Below are 12,738 nucleotides of genomic sequence, written 5' to 3' on the forward strand. Positions count from 1 at the left end.
TGTAGAAAACAAAAAATTGCAGACATAAATCCTATCTTATCAGTAATTACATTTAATGTTAATAAGACAAACACTACAATTAAAAGGCAAAAATTAACAAAATAAAATATTTAAAATGTGCTATTCAACTATATGCTACCTAAAGACACACACTTTATTTTTTAATAAATTTATTTATTTTATTTATTTATTTTTTGGCTGCATTGGGTCTTTGTTGCTGCACGCAGGCTTTCTCTAGTTGCGGCGAGCGGGGGCTACTCTTCATTGCGGTGTGTGGGCTTCTCTGTGCAGTTGCTTCTCTTGTTGCGGAGCACAGGCCCTAGGCACGCAAGCTCAGTAGTTGTGGCTTACGGGCTTAGTTGCTCCGCAGCATGTGGGATCTTCCCAGACCAGGGATCAAACCCATGTGCCCTGCATTGGCAGGCAGATTCTTTACCACTGCACCACCAGGGAAGTCTCACACACATTTTAGATGCAGACACAGACAGGTTGAAAGTAAAAGGATGAAAAAAAAAAATACCATGCAAATAGTAACCAAAAGAGAGCTGAAGAGGCTGTATTATTTCTAGACAAAATAGACTTTAAGACAAAAATTGGTAGAGACAAAGAAATGTATTTTATGATAAAAGGGTCAATCCATGAGGGAGACATGCCAGTTATATAACAGAGCCCCAAAACACATGAAGCAAAAACTCACAGAGGTGAAGGGAGAAATAAACAATTCAACAATAGTGGGGAGACTCCAGTATCCCACTTTCAATAATGACTAGAACAATAAGCAGATCAACAAGGAAACAGAAAACGTAAGCAACATTTTAAATCAACTAGATCTAACAAATATCTATAGAACACTTCATAGAACGATAGAATACACATTTTTCTCAATCACACAAGGAACATTCTCTAGGATAGATTATGAAACAAGCCTCAACACATTCAAAGGATTGATACCACACAAAGTATTTCAATAGAATGAAATCAGAAATCAATAACAAAAAATTTGGAAAATTCACAAATATGTGGAAATTAACCATGACATTCCTAAATAACCAATGGGCCAAAGAAGAAATCACTAGGGAAATTAGAAAATACTTTGAGACAAAAAAAAAGAAAACATAATACATCTAAACCTAAGGGATGTGACTAAAGTAGCTCATACAGAGAAGTTTAATAGCTGTAAATATCCACATTAACAAACAAAAAAGATCTCAAAAAAATAACCCAAGCTCCCACCTTGAGTAACTATAAAAAGAGCAAACTAACCCAACTCAAACAGAAGGAAGGAAATAATAAAGATTAGAGCAAAATTGATGAAGTAGAAAATAGAAAAACAATAGAGAAAAATCAATACAAAAAAGGTTGGTTCTTTGAAAAGATCAACAAAATTGAAAAACCTTTAGCTAGAATACCAAGTAAAAAAGAGAGGAAGCGCATATCATTAAAATTAGTAATAAAAGAGAATATGTCACCACCAACCTTACAGAAATGTAACAGATTATAAAGGAATATTATGAACAACTCTACGCCAACAAACAAGATAACTTAGATGAAATGGACAATTTCCTAGAAAGATACAAATCTACCCCAGCTGACTTAAAAAGAAATAGAAAATCTTAATGGAAACCTACAAGTAAAGAGATTGAACTAGTAATTTTTAAACTCCCCGCAAAGAAAAGCCCAACCCCAGACTGAAGATATCTTCAATTGTGAATTCTGTCAAACATCTAGTGAAGAATACATACCAATTCTTCACAAACTCTTCCAAGAAAGATAATAGTAGCAATACTCCCCATCTCATTCTATGAGCCCAGTATAGTATTTTCCTTACAGCAAAACCAAACACACACACACACACACACACACACACACACCAATATCTCATACGAATACAGATACAAAAACCCTCAACAAATTCTAGTAAATTGAATCTGGCAAATTATAAAAAGGATTATATACCATGACAAATCTTGGGATTTATCTCAAGAAGGCAAGATTGGTTTAACATGAAAAATCAGGACTTCCCTGGTGGCACAGTGGTTAAGAATCCGCCTGCCAATGCAGGGGACACGGGTTCGAGCCCTGGTCTGGGAAGATCCCACATGCCGCAGAGCAACTAAGCCTGTGTGCCACAACTACTGAGCCTGTGCTCTGGAGCCTGCAAGCCACAGCTACTGAGCCCACACGCCACAACTACTGAAGCCCGTGCACCTAAAGCCTGTGCTCCGCAACAAGAGAAGCCTCTGTAATGAGAAGCCCGTGCACCGCCATCAAGAGAAGCCTCTGCAATGAGAAGCCCATGCACCGCCCTGCTCACCACAACCAGAGAAAGCCCACATGCATCAACAAAGACCCAACACAGCCAAAAATAAAAATAAATAAATTTATTTTAAAAAAAGAAAAATCAATGTAACACATTATATTAATTTAATAAAGGACAAAAGCCACATGATCATGTCAATAGATGAAGAAAAAGCATTTAACAAAATCCAAGATTCTTTCTGGATTTAAAAAACAAACAAACAAACTCAGACTTCCATGGTGGTGCAGTGGTTAAGAATCCGCCTGCCAATGCAGGGGACACGGGTTCAAGCCCTGGTCCGGGAAGATCCCACATGCCGCGGAACAGCTAAGCCCATGCGCCACAACTACTGAGCCTGCGCTCTAGAGCCCGCAAGCCACAACTACTGAGCCCATGTGCCACAAATACCGAAGCCCGCACGCTCTAGGGCCCGTGCTCCGCAACAAAGAGAAACCACTGCAATGAGAAGCCCGCACACTGCAACAAAGCATAGCCCCCGCTCGCCACAAATAGAGAAAGCCCGTGCACAGCAGCAAAGACCCAACACGGCCAAAAAAAAGTAAATAAATACATAAATAAATTTATTAAAAAAAAACCTCAGCAAAGTCAACAAAGAATAGAAAGGAACTTTCTCTGATAATGGCATCTATAAGAAAGCCACAGCTAGCATCACACTTAATGGTGAAAGACAATGTTTTCACCCTTAGATCAGGAGCAAGACATGATCATATATAGAAAATCCTAAGGAATCCACAAAACAAGTATTAGGTCTAATAAATGAGTTAGCAAGGGGGCAGGATACAGGATCAGTACCCGAAGGACTGACCAATACTTGTTACTGCATTAATGGAAAAACCATTTCAATCTGAATAAAAATGTAGTTTAATTTAATAGGTTTGTGCTGTGCTAATGTTAATTTCTTAGTTTTGACAACTGTAGTACAGCTAAGTAAAATGTTAAAATTAGAGGAAGGTTGGTTAGGGGTATACTATTTTTGCAACTTTTCTATAAAGTCTAAAATTATTTCAAAATAAAAAGTTTAAACATTTAGGAAACCAATTAGTTCCAATTGGAAGATGCTAGTGATCCAAATCAAGCATTTCTCTCTCTTTCCTATATGAGTTGTACCACTGGGAAACCAGGCAGTAGATGAGGGGAAGAATTTTTTTATGAAAGTATTCCCAATAATAAATGAAAGAATTAGACCACCATCATTTCACAACCACTAGCAAATAAATGGATGTAGGCAATGATCATCATGGCTGCTAACATCATAAAAAGATGGACCAAGGAACTTATGTTCCTCATGATGGAAGTGCACCACCTACGCTTGTGGTTTTGACCAAAAAAAAAAAAAAAAAAAAAAAAATCAAACCTGAACCTGATGAAACTCTGATAAAGCATCGAGACTCACCTACCACTTTACAGGAATTACAGTAGAAAGAAATATGTGTTACATATCCACAGGAATGGAATCAGCAATATTCAAGCTATGCGAAACCCTCCAGGACAAATAACTCAGTTTCTTCAAATATATTTTGCAAGGGGAAAAATAAATAAAACAAATTGCAAGGGGTAAAAAGAGAGAGAGAGAGAGGGAGAAAGGGAATTTTAGAGGAGGAAATCAAAAGAGTAAAGGAGCTCTAAAAGACAGATCAGCCAACTGCAATGGGGCAACCTTATCTGGATCTGATTCAAACACACACAAAAAAATATGGCATGTATGAGACAAGTGGAAATTTGAACACTGATTATTTAATAATATTAAGGAATGAATATTAATTCTTTATAATAATGGTATTATAGTTCAGGTTTTTTAAAAGTTGTTGATTTTCTAAAGATAAATGCTGAAGCATTACAGAAGAAATGTCCTGATGTCTGGGATGTGCTTCAAAATAAAAGGGGGTGAGGGAGTGAGGGCAATATGGATAAACAATGTTGCCATGAGGTGCTAACTGTTAAACTAGGTGATGGAGACACAGAGGTTCCCTATCTGTGCACCGCTCTTTATCTGTGTAAATAGAATGCAACTGGAAATCAATAACAATGAAATTTGGGGGAGTCAGCAATATATGGAAATTAAAACATTCCTAAATAAAATGGGTCAAAGAAGAAATCACCAGGGAAATTAGAAAATACTCTGAGGTAAATAAAATTTTGAAGGTTTTGTTTTTTGGGGTTTTTTTAAATGAAGCATACTGCTCTAGGAGGTGGAGGTGACAAGTACAAGAAAACTACAAACACGGAGTCGGAGCAGGATGACTCTGGGCTCAAGCCATGGTACTGTCATCTCCTAATAGGGAACCCCTAAGGCAGCTATCAAGCCCTGAAGCTCAGTTTCCTCATCTGTGAAATGGGGATGTGAAAATAGGACCATCAGGATGTTAAGATGGAACTGTGCACTAAAACACTTGGCTCGTATTAACAAGTATAAAAAGAACCTTCCCATGAACAAGACTATCTCCTGAAGGCAAGCAAGTTTTTAGGGAAAGATAGGTTCTTTTTCTATAACTGGACCCTACTTACGACTCATGAAAGGTATCAAAAGAAAAATTATTTCCAAAAACCATGTGAATGGCAATGTCCAAATATTATTCCTCAAGTATCCCCCAAACTAGCACACCAGAGGGATGTCCCTGCTTAAAGAAGACTTGCATTGTCCTGATATGCCCCTGTCCCCTGCGTCTTGCGCTGGTACCTCTGCTTCTTCAAATCTTTTACTCCAAATAAGAAAAAGATGCTGTGCTTCCCAGGGGCAAAATGTTTCTGCTGCTGGTGAGGAAGAGACTGGGCTCTCCAGGAAAGGGAGAAAAGGAGGACCAAGACAAGATAAATGGACAGAAACAAAAGGAGAACTTTGTCAGGTCCCATATTTCAGGCTCTTCTGAAAAAACAAATCAGGAAGCCCAGGATAAGCAAATTGGACAGATAACCCTGATGAGCTGGGGGAACAAAGCAGAGAATCAAAGGAAAGGGAAGAGACAAAAATCAGAGTAATTCCAAGATAAGCAGTAGAGCACGCCCTGACTACTTGTTTTCCCAAAAGATGATGGAAAGACACCAAGATGCCATACTCAAATCCAAGAACAGAGCCCCCAAAGCCCAGAAGATTCAGGGAAAAGTCACCTTGGGTTAATTCATGCAGAAACGCTGCTGTTTCCATCATCCTAGAGACAGACACTGAAAGGTGCCTATGTTTGAGTTATCTCAAAGCGTATGGAAGCAAAAGGGAAAACATTACACAAGAACCCGGGCAGGGTTTGGGCAGAGGGTGGGGAGCCCATAGCACAAGGGTGCCAAACTCTCCCAGGGCCACAGGATCAGGGCCAGAAGGGGCACGTGGACCTGGGGCCAGTACCCCACTTGGCTAGTTAGGAAATGGAGTGCAAGTGAGGCAGGGGGGGCTTGTGCAGAGTCTCGGCCAGGCAGGACCCCCACCTCAGGCTGCACCACTCTGAGGCTCATTCCATTTCTGGCAGCAGGGGCGAGGTTTCTGGTTTTAACGTGTTACCCCCCCAACCCTGTGGTCGAAGAGGTGGATGAGTGCTTGGACCCCTGCTTCCGCTCTTCACCTCTCTTGGGCAAATCCCCTTCCAGGAATGTTTCTTCTTAAATTTCCCCCCAGCTTCCCCTCTGATAACCATGCTCTGCTTTCCCACCACCAGAACCGCCACTCTCTGGGCTGGCTCTGCACTCCTGTCCCCTCTCCTCTGTCAGTCCCACCTGCCTTGGGACCTGTGGTCATTCGCTGCCCCCATTCATCCCAGCCTCTGGTGGCGCCGGTCCTGTCCCAGCTGGACGCTCGCTTGGTACTGGAGGTGGATGCCTGCCAGCTAAAGTGAACTCCAAGCCCCCCAGCAACAGAAACCTGAGGTCACATTGGGAGGGGAGGGGGACAGAACTCAGTCGCCCCCTTTCTTTCCACTTGTGCCCAGAAGGAGGTGGTTTCTCCAGCCAACTGTCACCAACACCAGCGAGGTCTACGTGACCAGAAAGGGCTTCCATGCCTCCCCCATCGCACTAGCCCACAGCCGAGTGATGCTCAGACTGACCTTCCCCCAGGGTGGGGGCCACAGGCAGGACCTGAACCCCCAAGATCACCCACTGCGCTCCTATCCTGCTGGCTCAGGAGGGTTTTCCTAAACACAGCCTGAAATCCAGGAGATGATACCGTGGGCTCAGGCCGTGGAAATAGGACCTCCGCTCAGGTTTGTTCGTGCAAACCAAGCCGTGATATGGACCCCAACTCTCCCACCTCCAGAGGCTCAGCAGCCCAGGGGTGGGGGGAGGAGAATCTGGGAACCTGCACTTCCAGCAAGCCTGATGGGGGATTCTCACAGAGAGGAGACCCAAGGACTCCGTTATGGGGACACACCACATAAATAACGGTACAAATCATTGATGCACTGCACGCTCCAGTCAGAACACAGAGAAGCAACCCTCCAGAGACACTGTCAACAGGTTAGGCTTCCACAACTAGTCTGCTCTCACTCTGCATTTACATGCACTTGACTGAGAAGCCCCATTTCACAGCCACCAGAGCAGTGACACAACACAGGACAGACCCTGACTGTGCACCACTGTGGGGCCACTGCCTCCGTAGTCATCAAAGGCCTTGAACGAACTCTGGCCTGACATAAAATGTCATTTCCCAGGCTTCTCTGGCCAGCCTCAATGCCAGCTCTCTGAGATCCTGACTTCAAGGCCGTACACGTGTGTGCGTACAGGTTAAGACCTGGTTGCAGTCTCAGGGGGCCCTGACTCTGTCACGTGCGCCACGCTCCCTGGTCCCCGGACTCGTGCCCTCAGCAGGGAGTCTCCTGAGCTGCCTCTCTGGGCTAGCAGCCCCACCCAGGACCCCCACGGACATGCCCCACGGTGCAATCGGTCCCCACGGTATGCTCCAGGTGAGACCCAGACTCTCCCTTCTCCAGAGCCTGGGCTGGGTCTGGCTCAGTGAGGAAGAGCTCAGGGTGTTGGTTTGAGCCGATGGGCAACAGCAGCAAGGCAGCCACATGCAGCGTGGAATGCAATTGGAGGACGGGGAGGGCTCAGACATCCACAGGACTCAAAGCCTAGGCCGGAAAACACCCATCCCAGACTTTCTGGGCCCAGAGAAGTTTGACCTGGCTTCTGAAAAGGGATGGCTCTCCTCCAGACAGGCCTCCTCTCTACACACAGCTGCCACCATCTCACACCCACGGAGTCTCTCCAGGAAGAAGGCCAATTCTCTCCCCAGGAAAGCATTCAAGGAATTTGACTTGGGAACTGGGAGGTTCTGGGGAACTCCTCCTGAAAGCACCGTTATCCCCCAGGCCTCGTCCCCGAGGACTGTACCCAGCTTTTGAGAACCCAGGTCAGGTCAGGGTAGAAGGGGAAGAGAACGCGGATGGGTGGGTCCACGAGGAAGATGAAGGTTTCAGAATCCCATGAAACATTCTGAGGCCATGGAGTCCAGAGGTTGCTTTGGGGTTCCACTCTGAGTTTTCTCATGGGCATGTTGGGGGTGATGGTTGTTTTACGGGTTAATTGACTTCATGGGTCGAAAGCACTTTGTCATCTGAAAATAAACTGTTTCTTGAGGCCTAAGTATTCCTAAAAAGGAGGCTACAGGAGCTACCAGCTGAGTAATAACAGGAAGTGATACATGTGTAAAGACTAAAACCTGGAGCCCCACTGGGGTCATGGTGAGCAGAACAGACTGGAGTGTTGGAATGGGGGGCCCTGAGGACATCTGCGTAAGGGTGCCCCCTCCGTTCTTGGCTTCAGGAGCCTGGGGAACAGGAGCTAGGAAACCCCACAGCCCTTTCTATCGATGTCATGCTTGCTGACTGGACAATGGGTACCCCTTGACAGCAAGCAGGCAGCATTACTCAAAAGTGGGTCATGATATAAGCATCACTTCTGTGCTAATTAAATACAGATTCCTGGGCCCAATCCCAGATGAGCCTGTCAGATGTGTTGGGGACTGGAGCCTGAGAATTGTTAAATTGTTTATTCTTAAATTCAAGTTGTTAAATTGTTACTTTTAATAAGCTCCTCAGGCTGATTCTTATATAAATTTAAGAAGCACAAGCACCAGAATATTGTAAAAGCTGTGAAGTAGGGAAGACATGGGTCAAATTCTAATACTACTACATAGCAGCTGTGTGGCTTTGGGCAAGTTACTTAACCTCTCTGAACTTGTTTATTCATTTGTAAAATAAGTATAAGGCACAATCAGTGCTGCTGGGAGGGTCAGAGATACTCAAAGGCATTCATGGTCTTCGTCTAAACTATCCTAAGAGACAGGAATAACCATGGCCCACTGAGAGTACAAGGGGCTTCCTGGAGTCCGCTCACATGTGATGGTGGCTGAACAAGGGTAATGTCCTTCACCTCAGCGGCCCATATCAGCCCCTACACTGAGACTCAAGCAAAGACAACAGGAGGGAAAGATGGGCTGAGTTCTGGATGGAGGCCAAGACCATCTGCCTTCCTGAGGGGTGCGGCCTTGAGGTGGACTCTACTACTAGACAGAGCTCCAAGATGGGTATGCAGCCAAGTGGCTCTCTTGGGGTGGGGAGTGTAAAGAGAGAAGAGACAGAAGCATCCCAGACAGGTCCCGCCTGAGGATCCAAAACTTTAGGGAGGTGCAGGAGGAGCCCAGAGGAAGTACATTCCTTGGTACTAACTGTGGACAGGGCTTGAAAAACCCCTCAAAGCCTCGGTCTTTCCATCTGGAAACTGGGGTTAATTTTTAAAAAACTAAACAGTCAACTATGGGATGGCACCCAGCTGGGTGGCCTGCTCACAGCTCACGTCAATGGATGGGCGCCGCTGTTACTACCCCTGCCCTTTTAACTGGTCTCTGCCTGGCATGTCAGAACTTGGCGGCAGTTTCACACTGTTGCCCCAAGACGAAATGTTATCTAAGACCGAGCTTTACATTCATTCCTATGTAGGCTGTTAAAGTCGTTCAACATCCTGGCGCTTGGAGTCTGGCTGAAGATTGAGGCTGGGACTTCAGGCTGGGGCGCCCGGGAATAGATTTCCCTCCTTTTTACTTACAAGGGAATGAGGGAATGGGAATGAGGACGCCCAGCTGCCTCTGGATTCCAGCCCTGGGATCCCTAGGCTCAGAAGCGGTGTCTGAGTGACAATCAAGGACAGGGTACCCCCGCGCCCCGACATCTACGGTTTCTTGCTCTCCGCGAGCCGAGTCGCAGAGTCCCGGCTCGGCCCCCGGTCCCTCGAGGGCCGGTCCTCCGCCCTGAGTTGAGCCGCTCTCTCCGGGCCTCCCCACCCCGTGCCACTCACTCCGCGCCCAACGCCAAGTTTCCGGGAGCGCCCCGGCCCTGCGCGGACCCAGCGCCGCCCCGCCCGCTCCGCTCACCTGCTGAAGACGAGGCAGCCCAGGTGGTTGATCTCTTGGTCGGAGCGGTGACGGCTGTAGTCCTCCCACAGGTCCTTGAAGGCCGTGACCGCCAGGATGAAGAGCACGGGCGCCAGTGCCAGGCCGGGCTGAAAGGCGTTCACCGCCGGCACGAAGTTGAGCAGCGCGATGAAGACGAAGTACACGTTGGCCAGGCGATGGAACTGCTCGAACAGGTTCTTGGGCAGGAAGGACAACAGAGTGTACTTGGTGGTCTTGAGCCGGTTGTCGGCCAGGTGCTGGGCGCCCCCGCACCGCCGCCGCCGCGCGCCCTTGGCCGCGCTCGCCGCGGGGTCTTCGGCGCCCGGGGGCGGCAGCAGATTGGAGCGCACCGTGCGCGTCCTGACCTCCCGGCGCCGCCGCCGCCGCCGCCGCCGCCGCCGTCGTCCCGGGGGCCCGGGCTCCTCAGCCGCCGCCGGCTCCCACTCCATGGCCGCGTATCGCCGCGCCCGGCTCCTCCGCCGCTCGCGCCCGCCCGCGCCAGCCTCCTAGGTGATCATCGCCGGCGGCCCGGCGCGGCGGCTCGGGCTCCCAGCCTGCGGGACGCACAGAGACGCGGTTAGCGGCAGCCCCGCCCAGCCCAGACCAGCCCGCCCGCCGTCGGGGCCGGGCACCGCACAGAGACCACTTGTCCTCGCACCCTCCCGGGCCTTTCCGCCCCGGCGGCCCCCGGCCCCGCCCCGCGCCGCGCCCAGCGTGGGACACCAAGGAGAGCGGGAAACAAAAAGCCGAGCTGGAAACTTTAGAGCGGCTTAGTTTCGTTTCCCAGAAGCATCAGTTCGGTCCCAGCACATTGCAAACGCGCCCCGCCACCGGAGGAGAGAGGAGGCGGCAGAGTGTGGGAGAGAAGGACCGCAGCCCCCCTAGGCTGGCGGGCTCTTCCCGAGTCCATACAGGAGGCTGGGAGCCTCCTGGAATAAACTAGAATCACAGTTCAAATGAACCAGGGCATACCAATGCTCCGATTTTTATGTCTTATTTACGAAGGACATCTGCTCCTGGGACCCCAAGAGGATTCTTCGTTGCCTCTACACTCTTCCTTACCCTGCCCTTTCAGATTCACTTCTTGGGTGAACTAGACTTTGAACTTTCATGATCATCAATCACTGCCTTTCCTTACTTCCCTAAATAGGATTTTTTTCCTTTTTTTTCCCTTAATTGAAGGGAGGAATATTTCGCTAAGCAAAGGCAGGCTTTGGTTTGCTCTATTTCCGTATCTTTTCCTCTCTGGTAAACCCTTAGGGCCAAAATATACCTTGTGTGCTCTGGTTCTGAAGTGGCCTCTATGACCCAGACGGTGACGGGGCGTTGAAGATGGTTGTTGGAAGGGGAAGGGGGGTGCCCAGGAGGGTGTGGCAGAAGTGTCTGTTGGTGCAAAGGGCTCCCCTCAGTATTCATAGGGAATCAGAGAGCAGTGTGTGAAGGGTGGGCAGAGACTGGGCATGGCAGAAGGTATGGGGAGCCCCAAGTGGGGACGGTAAGACTCGCCCCCAGATGTACTACGCCAGCGGTGACAGTTTGGCCACTTTAGAAGTACAGATGCGAGAAGCAGGGATTTCTTGCCCAGGAGACCATGGCTGGGAATTTGGGTGAGAGGAGCACTTTTGGGTGCTGCCTATCTGGATCTGGGGAGCTGTTGGCCTCCTCCTCCTCTTTCAGGCCAGCCCCTCATTTTTCTTACTGCAATCGGCCACTATCATCTCCCAAGGGACCACCTCAGCAGCCTCTGCTGGCCTGAGTTCCTCCCTCGGGTGCCCGCTGACAAGTCACTTCCCTGGCTTTGCTCAAATCACTTACCTCTTCCCCATAACGCTCTCTCAGGATGGTCCTCACCTCCCATACCCTGGCTTACAACCCATCCAGCCAGGCCAGGGGCTCACATCTCTACAGGGAACCTTGCCATGGACCACAATATTTACTAGAATCCAGCTTGAGGAGGGTAGAGTGACAGGTACTAAGAAAATAATCCACACCATCGATCAAGCCTCTTTCCTTCCACAATTCCTGGGCGTACCATATTGATGTATGGTACATCATCATACATCAAAGGCCCAAATCAGAGAAAATTTTGACTGAAGTGCCTGCATTTTCAGGGAAAGAAATCAGATCTCACAGTGGACCAGTGGCATCCCAAATTGAGTGTTAACAGCCCACGAAGGACCACAATTTCTCTGGTGTCCAGGGACTAACTCATGGATCCACGTTTTCCTCCATCCCCCAACCCAGCGAGGTCCCAGGGCCTGCTGGTTCCCTCCATTTCCCATCCCTACAGTATCCCCAGGGTTGCCCCAGGGCCTCTGGGTGGGTCTCCCTGCCTTCCAGTCTCCCAGCTACAGCCAGTCCCCAGGAGGCCAAAGGGGTTACTTGACTTCCTTGACTACTTCAATTCATTTCCTTACCGGGAGCTTACGGGAGTCCCCTGCTGCTTACAAAGACAAAGGCTGGCTCCTCAGGCAGAGGTCCCTTGAGACCCTCAGGGAACAGGCATCAACTTGCTAATTTAACTCTGCCCCGCCCTCCTCCCCACCAGCCCCAAGGGAGAGGTCTCCTTACGCTTCTCAGAACAGGCCTTGTTCGTTCCCATCTATGTTGCGCTCTAAGGTTCCAAGATTCTGTGAGTCACACTGCTCCCTAAGCCTGGAACCTCTCCCCACCTGCTCTTCACCAATCCAAATTCAGTATTTCCACTAAGGCCTAGTTCATCTGTCCTCGAAGGTTTCCACACTGCATGATCCATTGAACCTCATGGAATTACTTCTATTCTGACATATGTGTAGTGGTATGTAAACCTCTCTTAGACTGTTCTGCAGGGGTTTTGGGTTTGGATGTCTTCTGTCAGCCAAACTCTCAGACTCTTAGCTGCCTGGGCCAGAACCAGGCTTGGATGGACTCCCAGGCTGGCCGTCTGGACCCCTGAGTTCTAAGGAGGCCCTGCTGCTGACCCCCGGGCAAGTATCTTTCATTGTCCTCACTCAGCAAATACTTATTCATCACCTGCATGTGCCTGGCGTCATTCTAGGCACTG

At 48.4% G+C, this 12,738-nt stretch overlaps 1 protein-coding gene across 1 annotated transcript in view; it reads right to left on the bottom strand.

Annotated features, from left to right (window-relative positions):
- Positions 1-10,144, bottom strand: part of ATP10A (ATPase phospholipid transporting 10A (putative)) — a gene marked incomplete at both ends in the record, with an annotated part of 181,504 nt that extends 171,360 nt beyond the window's left edge. The window contains one exon of the mRNA XM_079699094.1: positions 9,675-10,144. Coding sequence (XP_079555220.1) covers positions 9,675-10,144 — 470 coding nt within the window. The remainder of the gene's footprint in view (positions 1-9,674) is intronic.
- Positions 10,145-12,738: the final 2,594 nt, after the last annotated feature.

The sequence above is a fragment of the Hyperoodon ampullatus genome (genome assembly GCF_949752795.1).
Source record: "Hyperoodon ampullatus genome assembly, chromosome: 3".
Classification (NCBI taxonomy): Eukaryota; Metazoa; Chordata; class Mammalia; order Artiodactyla; family Ziphiidae; genus Hyperoodon; species Hyperoodon ampullatus.